The sequence below is a fragment of the Odontomachus brunneus genome, unplaced genomic scaffold (assembly GCF_010583005.1).
Source record: "Odontomachus brunneus isolate Ranch 3 - 2012 unplaced genomic scaffold, Obru_v1 Obru_scaffold_019, whole genome shotgun sequence".
Classification (NCBI taxonomy): domain Eukaryota; kingdom Metazoa; phylum Arthropoda; class Insecta; order Hymenoptera; family Formicidae; genus Odontomachus; species Odontomachus brunneus.
The window spans coordinates 631,103-646,932 of NW_022639469.1; the positions used below are offsets into that span (position 1 = coordinate 631,103).

The 15,830-nt window shown below is 46.3% G+C and overlaps 1 protein-coding gene and 1 long non-coding RNA gene across 3 annotated transcripts; both read left to right on the forward strand.

Moving 5' to 3' along the window:
* Window positions 1-828: 828 nt before the first annotated feature.
* On the forward strand, window positions 829-15,679 carry LOC116841912 (paramyosin, long form). Of its 2 annotated transcripts, XM_032810395.1 has the most exons (15): window positions 829-1,241; window positions 2,737-2,793; window positions 4,805-4,891; window positions 4,970-5,136; window positions 7,579-7,816; window positions 7,904-8,023; window positions 8,190-8,339; window positions 8,469-8,615; window positions 8,751-8,967; window positions 9,153-9,280; window positions 9,385-9,497; window positions 13,166-13,361; window positions 13,436-13,564; window positions 13,774-14,145; window positions 14,370-15,679. In XM_032810395.1, the coding sequence occupies exons 1-15, from the start codon at window positions 1,122-1,124 to the stop codon at window positions 14,760-14,762; spliced, it is 2,634 nt and encodes an 877-aa protein (XP_032666286.1). In that variant the 5' UTR covers window positions 829-1,121; the 3' UTR covers window positions 14,763-15,679. The 2 variants fall into 2 exon arrangements, with proteins under 2 accessions (XP_032666286.1, XP_032666287.1); XM_032810396.1 differs by lacking the exons at window positions 829-1,241; window positions 2,737-2,793; window positions 4,805-4,891; ... (6 more) ...; window positions 9,153-9,280; window positions 9,385-9,497 and adding exons at window positions 10,298-10,464; window positions 10,557-11,033; window positions 12,119-12,630.
* On the forward strand, window positions 1,248-2,650 carry LOC116841915. Its single transcript, XR_004377637.1, has 2 exons — window positions 1,248-2,398; window positions 2,463-2,650. It is a non-coding gene; the product is annotated as an uncharacterized LOC116841915 (long non-coding RNA).
* Window positions 15,680-15,830: the final 151 nt, after the last annotated feature.

Here is a 15,830-nt window from a genome sequence, read left to right on the forward strand (position 1 = left end):
AGCAGCACCCTACTCGACCCTGTACGTCTGTCTTTTGCTTTCGCCCTCTCTCTTTCTCTTTTCAAGTACACTATACTAAATCGGTACGCAAACTGCTTACGACGCAGTTGCATGTGCGAGAGATCTGGACGAACAATCCCCTTTGGTACGCGTGGGTCGCCCGATCTAATTCCGGCTGCCGAATGCATGCTAACGCGTCGCAAAATGCAAAATAGATCTAAAACCGTGCTAGTGGCGTTAACCAAGCGTCTCCACGTGAGCCAAAAACAATTAAATCTGGAGTACCGTGACCCTTCCCCGTCGTCATGCTTCCATCGCGCGAATTTCAGGATGGCACCTTCCCACGATTTTATCATAAATTGAAAGTCGTTCCTGTATTCGTCAAATGAAGAATTCATTGTGACTAGTTTTCATAGAAATTGATGGACAAAGTAATTTGATACATTAAAATAATTCAGGTGATCCAAATTTTGTGAAACACATCCAATATTTTAGTGAAAAAGGAAAAAATAATTCAAAAAGTACTGGAGAACATCGTCCATGTCCTTGATGGCGCACCTTGAGACTCAAAGCATAGGAAAGTCGACCAAAGAGCGACACCCTCTCCTTGGCGTCTTTACCACCACCGCTGCCGTCGTCGTCGTCGGCCGAACAGAAGTCGATTTGGCAACTGCCGTTGGACAACGTGGGCGTCTAATGTCGCTTGGTGATTTCCCCTGGCGATGATGAAGACGACAAGAACGACGACGATGACGAGCGTGCTCGTTGTCGTTCCTGGTGGGGATTCTGGCGGCAGTGCGCTTGCGTTGCTCGTCATTTTGACGAAGCCATGAAGCGGCCGGCGCGCCATACGAACGACGACGGGTCGCGCACTACGAGTAGGGCGCTGGTCGGCTCCGAAACCCCGAAGAAGAAGAAGAGAAAGATCGCGGGAAGAAGGTGGCAGTGGGCTCAACCGACGACCGAGGCCGCAGCGACTTGTGACTTGACTTAGCGAACAGGAGGATCCCTGCGAGCGGAGGGCGCCCGAACAGTGAGGATACGCGAGGAAGAACTCGAGTCCCGCAGAGCACGAGAAGAACCGGACGACCTCGTCGAAACCGGAGACAGAGAGAAAGAAGATGTCGTCTTCAGCGATTGCTAAGAGCTCCAAGTACACATACCGCTCAACGGGCGGTGCGGGCACTACCGATGTTAACATCGAATATAGCGCCGACCTGAGCGCTCTCAGCAGACTCGAGGTAGGTTTTCCTGCTCGCAAAAGACGTCCTGCGAAAAATCGACGGGAGAGAACGACCGCGATGATCGAGGGTCGAGTAGGGGCTGTCTTTCTCGAGAATCGATCGCCACACTCTCAACGAACTCGCTTCTCTAATTATATTCTCTAATTATTCTTCAAATAACTTGGACATAATTATTTATAGATCTGACGCGCGCGCGCCTCTGGTTACTTAAAGTCGAGAAAGTAGAGATGTCGTTCGTGAGAAATCTCTCAATTTTCTCTAAGGGATCCGAATCTCGAGAAATTCAAGCATCATAACGTATAATTAATAAGATAGGCAAACTTCGGCGCAAATACATTTTCATGAGGCTACGAGAACTTTTGTCGCACTTTAGTATAGTGGACTTCGCAATTCTCGGGGCTCGGTGCTTCGTGTCGTCCACGTCGGAAATTGATCCAAACACTTTTCCGAAAGGTGCGAACAGCCGCACCGAGGTAAGATAGAATAGAGTATCCAACGTATCAACGAGATTGCCGAGGCATCGGTATCGAATCGAGGATCGCAGGAGACTACGGGGACGACGTCACGGGACGAACAGGAGAGAATACTCCGATGGAGGTTTTCCAATAGCTTCTCGAAGAAACGCGTCGGTACCATCGAAAGACCACTAGATTTCGACGAGGAAACCCGACCCGCGACCCGCAACAACGACAGTCTCCTCGTGTATCATCGAGACGGGACGCAACGTAATTACAGTGACACGCGACGGATTCGCACGTGAACAATGCGGAGCAGTGACCAATTGCGGAGGTAGTGAACCGCGAAAGTTCAGTGACCATAAGAGATGTTAGTGCCAACCCGACGAGGAACCAAAGTGTACGATCGTTCTGTAGCTATCGGATTGCTCGTGTACGAAAATAGTCGGTGGAATATCGGACCGAAACGACGATCGTGCCAAGGCGACAGCAGCATCGTATCGATGCCTTCTCCGAGGTATCATCCGAGGACGATTGACCACGCGCTGTTAATGGCCGCGAGGAACCCGACGGATATTACGAGGAGGATCTATCGAGAAGGACGTCAAAGGGCGCGGATTCCCGTTCGTCGCTCACAGGACGTATTTCGTATCTCGAGAAAAGTATGAAGGAGCATACACGGTCGCCTGTTGCATGCAAGTAAGATCATTTCTTCATCCCCCGCCGATACAGAGGCTGACCGTGTTCTCTGGTTTTGGCGTAGCGATCTAACGTGAACGCGCGACTTCCCTGAGACAAGTCCGCGTCGACGACGCGCTCTTCTAGGTCGAAGTGAAGGCGCGCTAAAGCCGACGTCGCGACATCGTTCTCTCCTTCTCCCCGAGGACGCACCTATTCGCAGGCATTCGGAGGCCGTGCGTCTTTTCGAAATACCGAGCCTCCGCTCTTGGGTATTTCTGTCGAGCGATTACGTAAAGCGTCGACCCTCTATAACGGACGCCGTGATACCCTTTAATCCTCATTGCCTCTCTTTTCAGGACAAAATCCGCCTACTGCAGGATGACCTGGAGTCTGAGAGGGAGCTGCGTCAGAGGGTGAGTTTCGAGAGAAAGAGTAGAGTAGAGAAAGAGAGAGAAAGAGAGAGAGAGAGTGTGTGTGTATGCGTGTATGTCTTCATTTGCTCCTTGGTTGCCATTCGGACGAGTCCTGAAGTTTCTTGCAAATTAACTCTCCTGGCGGACGAATCATCAACGTCCGCTGTAACGACGTCCGTTGTGGTTGACGACTTAACGAAGTCTCCATACTACGGACAGTGAACAGGATCATGAGTAGAAAATTGAAATTAATTGGTAACTAATTACTACTAATTGCTAATTACTGGATTAAATCGATAACTGTCCTAGGCACCTAACGTGTTAACTAATTATCTCGTCATGGCAACGTCCAAGTGCGGCGTCAGTCGCTAGGAGATACTTTCGTCCGGCACGTTTGTTTCACTGGCAGTTGCTCGTCTGATTACATCACGCGTATTCTGTAACAAGCGTGATCAAGGGGACAGGGACGAAAGGCGACTCGCTTGACGACTCAACGAAAGAGCGACTCTCTTTGAGCGAGGAAGTCGACGAGACTTTGCATTCCCGCGAGAGCGAGAATCTTTCTATTTTTCGAGCTTATTCGCGACTCCCGAGAGAACCACGAGGCGTCTCGCGAAACTCATCCGAGTGGTCGAAGAGCGTTAAGACCGAATTAAAGTTCTTCGTCGGCGAAGTGTCAGTTATCAGATATCGCCGCTTGAGAGATGGACATGAAAAGGAACCAAGGATGCTCCGCTCCACTGGCAGAGTGGGGAGCAGTAGGTCGAAATGTCCAGCTCTTGAGCCGCGTCTATTTTTGGGGGCGCGAGTCTCTCTTCGGGAACGTTCCCACATTCCTGCGCTGTATTCAACACGTGCCCGCTCTTATAAACGAGAAAAACATTAATTCGCGCGAACCTCGCGAGATTTAAATAGTTCATAAACGTATTCGTCGCGAGCACTAAGCAGTCTTTAATATATCACGCTCTAGAAAACACGCGTGAAAGAGAGAGAGAGAGAGAGAGAGAGAGAGAGAGAAAGAGAGAGAGAGAGAGAGAGAGAGAGAGTCAATATGCAGAATTTAAAAATAATTTCTTCCATCCGCGCGCACGGACGAGCACAGCTTCCATTTTTCGCGCTCTAAATTGCCGGACGGGATTTTTCAATTCGTGTAAAACACTGTTTTTTAATCAGAGAATGGGTTCTCGCGCAATTTCACCGAAATTCCGCGCACATCCAGCGGGATTACGACTGCGTTAAGAAGTGGAATTCCAGCGTGATAATATTTACACAGTTGCGCGCGTATATTAGGGGAGAATCGTCGCGTTCCGACAGACGGAGAATTTGCAAGAACTTCTCGGGTTTCATTGTGCGTTAAGTTTCCGCCGAAATCAAACGTGTGTAACACAGCCGCTGTAATACGTGACTTGAACGATTGCCAAAAATCTTCCTCGAGCTTCGAGGCTGTAAAGCTTGGAAAGTGAAACGGCAGTTAACACGACGCGTACACTTTCGGAACATGATAGATATTTCATGCGTGCGACATGAAAACGCAACATTTGCGAGCCACAAATGCCCGCGATTGAAACTTAATTCGCCTACGATTACTGGCAGTAACTTTTTTGTGTTTCCTTAAGCAGGAGCACGTTTTCTCGTTTCTCTTCTGTGTACATACTTGGACCGAAGCGACAGGCAAGAAAACACGAGAAAATCGGATTGTTTGACACGACGACCGCGAAGGCGACGCTGCGATTCTCTCTTTTCGTGATAAACGCTTCGTTTGTAATACGAATAAAGCTCCCGATATAGACGCGGCGCGTCCAAAATTAGATCGTCCTATTCGCGGTGTAAAGAAATCTGACGTCGAGCTCACCGACACCGGCATCGGTGGCGGAGCATGTTTGTTCTTGCTCGATTCCTCCTATAGAGACAGCAAGATATGATTAATTTTACCATGAAATGTATGGATTTATTCAGTGAATCTAATTTTATCGAGTGAATCCTTCCTTATATCGCCTCCCTAATGTTGCAGATCGAACGCGAACGCGCCGACTTGAGCGTGCAAGTCATCCAGCTGTCTGAACGTCTCGAAGAGGCCGAAGGCGGCGCCGAATCTCAAGTGAGTACATTCCACGGAGACGAAATTCTTCACGAAATCACGCACTAATTGCACGGACCTAACGACTGTCTCGCGCAGTTCGAGATCAACAAGAAGAGGGACATGGAACTGGCCAAGCTGCGCAAACTACTCGAAGATGTCCATCTCGAGAGCGAGGAGACCGCACATCTCCTGCGTAAGAAGCACCAAGAGGTTGTCGTTGACTTCCAGGATCAGATCGACCAGCTTTCGAAAGCACGCGCCAGGTTAGTAGCCGTGTTTCCAGTCAACAAAATTCTCTGCTGAATCGCACGACGCGATGAACGACAAGAGGGAGAAACGCTCATCTCTCGAGAAGTTCTCACAAAGCTCGATTGAGTACTCCCCGCCTCGAATTTAATATTCCCACTGTCAAACCGAAACGAGCAGCAAAGACCAGAGCTTTGTAAATTTTGGAAAGTCCACGGCCACGTGCGTCGATTCGCTATCGGCAAAGTCATGTAAACGCCTGTTAATCTCCTCTTTGAGGCGAGAATGTGCAAGCGCGCTTGCCAGGGAGCGTCAATAAACAGCTGGGTGCTGGCCGGAAGCTGCTCGGCGGTAGCAAATAGCAATTCCACGAGGAAACGTCGCGTGAGCGACGTCCCGGCGAAAGGGAAGATGCGATAGGGAGGAAGCGTAATGAATCACGGTGTTACGCGGATAATTATAGCACGCGTGTTCTCTCTCTCTCTCTCTCTCTCTCTCTTTCTTATAAACGAGAGTGACTGTACGTAAGAAAATTTGTGCGAATTATACTGGTCGCGCTGGCCGCTGTCCAAGCCAAGGAGCGACTCGCACCTGAAATACACGAAGTTTCGGTACCTCGGCACTTCTAAACATAGTTTCGCCCCTTCGGCACGTCGAGGTCCCGTCGCTCCGACAAGGACGTCGACTATCGTCCTGAAAACTTGCGTCACCATTGATTATACGCTAATTGTCCACTGCAAACACTGCTTTCAGCAATTGCTTCCTTTCCGATTAAAAAAGGAACGATCGAGAGGGGAGAGGTATTCATTCTCCAAACAAACGCCCGCACTGTCCGAAAGCCGCAGCTTCGTCCTACATACTGCAGCAAATAAACACTCGAAATGATATCCCCAAGTGAGATTCAACGATTTTGAAAGTATTCGTTAACAAAGTATCGTCTCTCTTTCAAAGAGCAATTTTCAATTTGGATAAATTGAATAGCAAATTATTTACAATAACGTCAAATCTCCAAACAACTTGATCTTTTTCATGATTAAAATTTTGCTGTTAGATTGAAATGAAATTCTAGTAGGCGCTTGGGACCCGATTGATCCGAAATCTCGCGTCGTTAAAAGACCTCAGACATTCATATCGCGCTTGAAATGCAGATATTATTTCGCACAATTTTCCGAAAGTAATCCCGAGGCGGTTGCCAGAAATGAGAACTAATCAAGGCAGCTGTTACTTAGTTTCGGCAATTCGACCGCGCGAGTGGCGTTAAATATAATCATTCGTAACAAATGCGCCGCATGATTTCACCGCCGATTATAAAACGCGATCGTCATTCACGCGATCCCAGGCAACATTCTCGAACATCGCGGGTAACGTAGAGACCAATTTTCAAGAGCCCATCTCTTTCTCCTCAGTCCCGCGGCAATTTAGCGTCATATCTTTCCATGATTCTGACCCATCGTTATCATTCGTTATCGCCAATTTAAAGGAAAATTTGACGATTGTTTCCTCCGTAAACCTCTCGGCGCTCATGTCCTACATGCGAAATTAACGTTTCAGTCATCGCGTCGAGAGCGCGCGACGTCACTCGGGAGAAAAGAAAAAGGAAGATCTCCACCTGTTTGCAGAGCAGGAAGTGAGGAGGGTACGTTACGGGCAACTCGCTGTAACCACACCGTCGCATGGTCTTTCTTCTCTTTCTCGGTGCGAACACGCGCGGTCTTCCTCTATCGCGCCGCATCGCCTCTCTTTCTCCCTCTTTCTTCCTTTTGCACGCACGGTTACTCGGCTTATGACTATTTTTAACCGTGCGAGTCGCGCGGCAATCCACAACCCCGCGTTGGCGCGCCATATTAGTACACGCTACCGGCCCGAATCCCCACTATCTCCGGAATCAACTGGCCGACACCTTACACCCTCTTTATCGCGCGTGTAGGTGTGTGTGTCCGATATCGTTCGCATTATTTTATTTTTTTGCGCGATCTCCGGGAAAAAATGGAGCACTTCGCTGCGGTCTCCTATCGACGTGGACGCGGTGTTGCGACCGCGTGGAAAGCTCGCACGAAAACACTTCGCTGTAATCAAGCTTGGCCACTCGTTCCTTTCGGAATCCTTCCTCTCGAACATTGTTCCAAACGTTAATCACGTCTGCTTGCTTTCTCTAAATTAAGAAAGCGCATCGCACGCCACTGTTTCTGTATTTTTGACCAGACACGGTAACCCACTTAGCTGGTCTGACTAAAAGGGTAGAAGCGGCCGTATCGAGTTACGAGATCGTCGATGCACCGGAATGTTGGCTGAAGCACACCGAAGTCTTCAGATTCTTCGATTATTTCTCTAATAATTAAAATGTTTCATACACAGCGATTATTTACGAATTAAAAGTGGCTCTTATACAGGTAGAATCAGTTCTTCGCCACGTTTGTTATGTTGAATATCAGTCAAAAAGTTCTGTCACGTTATTTCAGGGCTGACAAGGAAAAGTCCAAATTCCAGCAGGAAGTGTATGAACTCCTCGCTCAACTCGACAATGTCAGTAAGGAGAAGTTGATGTCGATAAAGACGGTAGAGAAACTAGAGATCCATGTATCCGAGCTGAACGTCAAGATCGAAGAGCTTAATCGCACGATTGTCGACATCACCAGCCATAAAACTCGGCTGTCTCAAGAGAATATCGAGTTGGTCAAGGAAGTGCAAGATCTCAAGGTAGAGTAATTTGTATTTCGTCGTCAAAACGCCTCGATTACTGTCTAATTCGTTGCGAAACCGTTAATTATTCAATTAAACTTTTAGGTGAACATTGAGAACATCACCTACCTGAAAACGCAAATCGTGGGTCAACTCGAAGATGCCCGCCGTCGTCTCGAAGACGAGGAACGTCGTCGGTCGTTGATCGAAGCTTCGTTGCATCAGGTATAATTTGCTGTACTTCAAATAAATTTCGTTAATTTCCTTCGATAACTTTCGTGAGATACTCAACAGTCTATCAAATACAGTCTTTTTTGACATTTCAAATAACAATCGCAATTATTATTTATACTGCTGCAAGAAAGTCATTAACGTTACCTCGTTTTGACAGGTCGAAGTGGAGTTGGAGTCTGTCCGCGTTCAGCTGGAAGAAGAATCTGAAGCGCGCTTGGATATCGAACGTCAATTGGTCAAAGCCAATGGAGAAGTCTCAGTATGGAGGTCGAAATACGAGACCGAGGCCAACGCTCGCGCCGAAGAGGTAATTCATATGTTTCTCACGAAAATATAATTACCTAGGTTATAGAGAATATAATTATTCTGTCGACTCAATCAATAAAAAGAAAGAAAAATTTGGAAATGTATTGACCTTTGATTTAATTTTATACAGGTAGAAGAACTTCGTCGCAAATACTCTGCTCGCATCCAAGAACAGGAAGAACAAATCGAGACTTTGCTCGTGAAGATCAACAACCTCGAGAAACAGAAGTCACGCCTACAATCCGAAGTGGAGGTTCTGATCATCGACTTGGAGAAGGTGGGATTTCATTTTTTTTCGTGTCTCTAATATTTATATTCGCATTTTCATTCATTTATTTGTTTTTTTTTTTTTTTTTTTGGAAAGAGGTATTTTAGATATTTAAACATTGCTTCAACTCTTCTTTCTTTCAAGGCCAATGCAACTGCACGCGAGCTACAGAAACGCGTGGAGCACCTCGAGAAGATCAATATAGAATTGAAGGCCCGCTTGGATGAGACTATGGCCATGTACGAGCAAAGCCAGCGCGACCTCCGCAATAAGCAACAAGAACTGCAACGCACGAACGCCGAACTCGACAAGACTCGCGAAATGAAAGATCAATTGGCACGTGAGAACAAGAAACTCGGAGGTGATTGTCGTCTCGATTTTTCTATGATTTTTTGTAATATATCTCAAAATTATAGATAATTAGTACATATTTTCAATCGTTATTTGCTTGGTAGAAGCAAAATTTCTGTTTATTCAATAATAATTAGGAAATTTAAATCTTCAAAAAATTTCTTTGGTTTTTGTAATGTGAATATGCTTTTGCAGATGATCTCAGCGATGCGAAGAATCAGTTAGCCGACATGAACCGCAGACTCCATGAATTGGAGCTGGAACTTCGCCGGTTAGAGAACGAACGTGAAGAATTGGCCGCCGCCTACAAGGAAGCTGAAGCAGTGAGTATAATTTTAATTGTTTAAAAAAAGATATAAAAATATTGTTCCAAGAATAATTCGTTCTAGTGAAAATATGATACTCAAGATGGAAAATTTTGATGTAGGGACGCAAGATCGAGGAGCAACGTTCTCAGAGATTGTCAGCCGAATTGAGTCAACTACGTCACGAGTACGAACGCCGCATTGCTGAGAAGGACGAAGAAATCGAAGCTATTCGGTGAGTCCTCAAAAATTACGTCCAATCGCTTCCTTTGATAGATGTATTAGTATATTTATCTCAATTTAACTAACATTTCTGTCGATAATTCGGTGACTTTACGTAGATATATTAGAATCCTAATGAGTTCCTTTCTACTTTCTACTTTAACACATTCCCGAATTTCTTTTAGCAGAAATTACTAATTTTTAGGGGAACAGTTTTTTATTTTCTAAAACAAGATTTATGCTTTTGTATATTGTCCTACTTGGGATTTAAAACCCGACCCTATTATCTTGATATGGAAAATATGTTTTTCTTTAAATTTATTTTCTATTCACATCGCAATATGCAACTGATAATGCAAATTGTACGAAGAAAGTGTTGTCGCAAGGTAAGACGCAAATGTCAACCAAAGTATTTCGGACTGTGATGTAATTGACTTATTTCTGATCGGCCGTCGTGCGTCGAGTGATGCTATTTTAAGCGCACACAGTAAAACGCAGTTAAATTTATCGTCAATCGATTTGAGCGATTAATCATCGTGGATGATTTCCCCGGATGCTCTCTAATTATCTAGCTATTGCTCTTGAAATCAAAGCGTGTGACTCCACCTGATCATGCGTTTGTCCTTCGGTTTTGACATTTACTAGAGTGACGCTTCACGAAAATTTTGCGAAAGTGAATGATTCGCTAGAAGCATTTTACTTACGGGAAGTTATGCAAGTTACGGTGCATCGATCAGCAATCTGAATTGCCGAGAAGCAACACAATATTAACGAGAACACCGACTCAAGAAACTCATACGACGTGACGAGCCGCTATTAATAAGCGCGGTAAGTCCAATCAGTCATGATCTAATTATTATTGAGAGATGCTGATTGGTCGTCCCCGATGTGGCAATCGCAACGAAAAGTACAAAAGATACCACCTAAGCATCGGCCCAATTTTTGCCGATGATCCTATCGCAAGAGTGACACCAGCATTCGTAAGTTCGTCTGAAAAAATCACAAATATTGTCTCGTAAAATTCGACGTTCACTTCATCTTTGACCTGGAACCAGAAACTCGTTAATTGCAGACTCACTTAATTCCACGAGAAAGCGAATTGGAAGGGATTTGTCGCTTTTTCACTAAATCGTCGCTTTTTTCGTTTCACAAATCTTCAAGTTTTTCCTATTCGATTTTAAAAATAAATCAAGCACCTGCACAATCGCATCCGAAGCTCGTATCCGAAATGGCGGGTTACATGCCACCAATTCATATGCCGCTGGAACCCAAATGGCGACATTATCCGACGTACATCTACGACAGAAATTACAGTTATGGCATGAATTACTATCAGCCAATGATTGATTACATGGACGCCAAGCGACTTCAACCAAGATCGAGCTTTCCAGAGCTCCAGAGAAAACGAATGGAACTACCCGAGTTGCCTTGGTCCGACAGTCGAGCCTTGTGGCAGGACAAAAAGGTGGAGCCCTACATGAGGGATGATCTCATCAGACATGCGATCGACGCCGAGGACGAGGCCAGGGATCATCTGTCGCTGTTCAAGGTACGCAACGCGAAGTAGCGCAAAGAAGAACAGGCAGAGGATGTTGACAGGGATCTCTGTAAAAGGATTCCCCGGGAAATATTGAAGACGATCTCCGTTTTCCCGAGTGCGGCGCGAGTCTCCGTCGCGCGACTACTTGACCTTTTCGGTTTCTAAATTTGGTGCCGCGGAACAGGCTGCCTCTCTCGTTTCGAGTGGCGATCAAAGATGCGCGCGGATGCCGTGCGTAATTCGTGTCATACTGCTGACGTCGCATACTCGCTCTCTCGTTTTGCAACTTTGTTCGCCGAACGTCCATCTTATTAGGCGACTGTTGGTATTTCTGTAATTGATCCGACGTTTTAAAATTCTTTGATAAATCTTAGCATACTACTACGTTGAGTCATTCGCGATTTGGCTTGGTAATTAATCGGCAATTATAATTGCCACTTTCGAGAAACGATCGATTGTAATTTTATAAAGCTAGTGACGTATAATGAAGTTCTTTAAGAGGTCTACTAAAACGCGACTACAAAGTATAATTATTGCACAGCGCGAGACGCTTCGCCAAGCGCGACATGATTCAGAAAGGCAATGCCGATATGTTCGCCCCGCGCCAGAGAAACTTTTCCCAAACGGGGATCATCGTTAGCCAGGAAAGCTCTTATTCGCAGCGACAGCCCGGAGAGTTTACCGGGTCGAACAATAAAAATATCGCGGATAATCCGACGAATGCCTCTTGGCACTCTATTATTTGGACCATTCCTCACAGTTCCCAATCGCGTCGGGGCATAGTCTGCCAAGTCGCTCAGTGAAAAATTCATCTCATGTCTCCCGGACGAAAGGGACACTAAGGTGTTCGGTGCATTGGCAGTCGCGCTCGAGTCTTTAGAGAGTCGGTCGAGCACGAGTGCCGGCGATCGCTTTTGCATTCTGGACCGCAGCGGCTAAGTTTAGGCGATCGCGTAAGAAGTCGCGCTTAAGTGTTCGCGCTCGCACGACGGAAAACGGTGGCCGTAGAAGCACTGCGCGAGCGCTCCACCACGCAAAACTGACGTTCACTGTGTCTGTCTGTCTGTCTGTCTGTCTGCCCGACGTGTTCGAAGATAGCGAATCGCTCGGACTTTAGTTTGGCCAAGACCATACACGCCAGTCGCGTAACAAAGGAAATCTTACCGCGTACGGGAGGGGACCTGAGGAGGCTGCCAATGCCATTGATGTTCGCCAGCGCCCGCTCCAGTAGCGAGGCCAAGGAGATCCAGCAAGAGGCGATACACGACATTAAGTTGCAAGCGCTGAAAGATGTTCAAATGGCCAGCGTGCACGATGCACTGGAGCATGGTAAAAATCTACGCGGCAAGTCCGCGAGAGCGATCGAATTCCAACTGAGGGCGGAGGCCCTGAAGAATTTATCCAAGAGCGAAGAACTGGCCGACGTTCGGCGATTGCAGAGGGAGACCGTGTACTGCTTCTGGGACAACCGGGCTCACGAGAAGCTAATGGAGGAAAGAAGCAGGGCCTTGATCGACGAGGACAAGCTGGCGCAGCCGCTCAACTCGCTCAGCCGGGAACTGCGCGGATATGAGCAGAAGTCCAGCGATTATTTTTTGGACAAGAGGTACCGAGATCGCGCGAGGCAGGGGCTTTTGAACGGCTGTCGAGGATGCGAGTATTATAATGTTAATAAGCGCGGTAAATAGGTAAGAGTTGTCCCAAGAGAATTGTCAATGCGAGAGAGTAAACTAATGTGTCGTTGCTTAGGAGAGTAGGAGAATGCGTATATAATCGAAATAAACGATTGTCGGCATTTGAGTTTGTGTTTGGCGAAAGTGCATCACTTTCGTGGTTCCTCTTATCGACAAATCCTTATCCTCACAAAATTATGTATTTAATTTACAAGATGTTGCTTTATTCTTGATAGCCGCATTTAGTGATCGAATAAATGAAACAGGTAATCGAGATTTAATTCCCAGGATGGACGAGCTAAATTGATAGAAAATTAAGGCGACAAGTAGGAGAAAATTTGAGAAAATCTTCTTAGATAAACGGCGAGAGAAACAGCCGAGAAAATTCCTAACATTATCCACGATTGCATTTTCACAAGAGAACGTAATAGTGTTCGAGATGTACTGACGTCGAATAAAATTAATCAGCAAACAGACCAGCATCGAGATCGAGCAGCTGAACGCTCGTGTGGTGGAGGCCGAGACGAAGCTGAAGACCGAGGTACAGCGTATAAAGAAGAAGCTGCAGATCCAAATCACCGAACTCGAACTGTCCTTGGACGTTGCCAACAAAAACAACATCGATCTGCAGAAGACCATTAAGAAGCAATCGCTCACTCTGACTGTAAGAAGAACCACCCGTGACATCTGTCATAGCGTGCGCGACGTTGCTACAGATACGATCGTTTTGCTTTTCAGGAACTGCAAGCCCACTACGACGAAGTGCAACGTCAATTGCAGGTAACCCTAGACCAACTGGGCATCAGTCAACGTCGTCTCCAATCGTTGACATCCGAGCTCGAGGAAATCCGCGGCAATTACGAATCCGTAAGTATGACTGTTTTACTGAACAAAATTCACTCGAAAATATGATTAATTAATGCATCATCAGTACATGAAACATTAATTGTGTATGGTTAAAAATATTTAGTTTATCCTTTGGATAAGCGAAGGTATAACGATAATATACGAATATCGCACGTATGAGTTACGTAAAGACGGCCGCGTAAAGCGCAAAATCGCTCTTGTGTTGAAAGGCTCTGCGCGCGAAGAGGATCGTCGAGCAACAATACGAGGAGTCGGTTAGTCGCATCAATGAGCTGACCACCATCAACGTGAACATCGCTTCATCGAGAGCTAAAATCGAGCAGGAACTGGCAACCCTGGCTGGAGATTACGAAGAGGTCACCAAAGAGCTGAGAGTCAGCGACGAGAGATATCAGCGAGTGCAAACCGAGCTCAAGCACACCGTCGAGATCCTCCACGAGGAACAGGAACGTATCGTCAAGATCGAAGCTATCAAGAAGTCGCTAGAGATTGAAGTAAAGAACTTGTCCGTGAGACTGGAGGAGGTCGAGGCCAATGCTATCGTAGGCGGCAAACGCATCATCAGCAAGCTCGAGGCCAGGGTAAGAGGAAAACGTTATTTTGATATCAATTGCGATTCCAAAGGTAATTTCAGTTTCAGATATATCTTTTGAGTTGAGTAAAAACTGTTATATACTCGACTCGGTTTCATTGATGGAAATAACGATATTAGTTTGCTTGTTGCAAAATTTTCTCGGTACATGAATCACATTCAGGGGGTGCGTTAATCTTTAAAAAATTCGTTCGCTTGCAATTCTCTTTGCAGATTCGCGACCTGGAGCTTGAGCTGGACGAAGAGAAGCGCCGACATGCCGAGACCGTGAAGATCCTGCGCAAGAAGGAACGCAACATCAAGGAGGTGATGATCCAAGTGGAGGAGGACTCAAAGAACATCACCCTGCTGCAGGAGGCGCTTGACAAGGCCTCCCAGAAGGTCTCCATCTACAAGAGACAATTGCAGGAACAAGAGGGCATGTCTCAGCAGAGCGTCACCAGAGTCCGCCGATTCCAAAGGGAGCTCGAGGCTGCGGAGGATCGCGCCGACACGGCTGAGAGCAACCTGACCCTGATCCGCGCCAAACACCGCAGCTTCGTCACCACCTCGACCGTGCCCGGTTCCCAGGTGTACCTCGTCCAGGAGACGAGGCAGGACCTGTAAAAACACCACCGCCGTCACCGCCACAACACCTTACCCTTTGCCACCACGCGAACGCCGCGTCGCCGTCTTCGCAAACGTGATACGAGGACCATGCGTACAAAATATGTGACTTTAAGATAATTCAAAATTCCCCGTATCGGTAGTTGATACTATCGCAAAGCAGGATTTCTCCTGAGACGGCTGCACGAAATTGACAAACGAGAAAAGAGAACAGGATAATAACATTTTTTTTTCATTTTTAAGAAAGGAAACGTAAAAGTTTAATTCGGGCCTAAATTTTTGGCGTCACATCACGATTGAAAATAAAGAAAGACGCGACTTATGAATTATCATAAAGAGCCGAGGTAGACAGGGAGAGTTTCCAACGGGCCACATGGCGTATCATTCTTGAGGGGTTCAATCGGAGCAACCAGAATACGAACATATTAAACCAATTAAACGATGTGCAGCGTCAGCTGTCACCTAACGACCCGTCGTAAATTCGAAATCACTTGGCCAACGAGACGCGATACGTCGCAACGAGAACATTTCAAAGGAAAGGGAAATCAACGCTCATTATTTTTGAGAGATTAGCGCGTGGAACATCGGAAAACGCCGAGATTGAGAATCGATCAAACATCGCGCCCTACGAGTAAGCAGCAAATCAGATCCTCTCGTCCCAATTATGTGACTGTAATCGAGCGTGAGGGCAGAAAAAACGCGCAGAGTGAGGAACGCGAGAAATCGGGCAATGGCATCTCAGCGCCTAGCTATATTCGCGCGTGTCGCAATTGTATTTAAATGGATAACTTTAATTCTATTCTATTACTATATAGATAGGTAACTATTGCCCATATACACAACTCTCACTGTACGACATACACAATAACCTGTGTCAACATTAATTTAATAAATAAACTGAAACGCGTACGTACGAAGGGGGCTGTGTTTCATTTCCCGCGTTGCTTTCCCGAACAACACACGTGTACACTGAAAAGAAAGATGTCCGAAAGGAGATCTTGATTGACACTCGTCGATCAAGATTGACTTTGCGTGTCGATTTCATCATATTTTGATGTTTTATATAAT

Coding starts and splice junctions, on each gene's coding strand:
- LOC116841912 (XM_032810395.1), top strand. CDS start 1,122: ATGTCGTCTTCAGCGATTGCTAAGAGCTCCAAGTACACATACCGCTCA. Junction 4,892..4,969: donor AAGGCGGCGCCGAATCTCAA/GTGAGTACATTC, acceptor TGTCTCGCGCAG/TTCGAGATCAACAAGAAGAG. Junction 8,616..8,750: donor TGATCATCGACTTGGAGAAG/GTGGGATTTCAT, acceptor CTTTCTTTCAAG/GCCAATGCAACTGCACGCGA.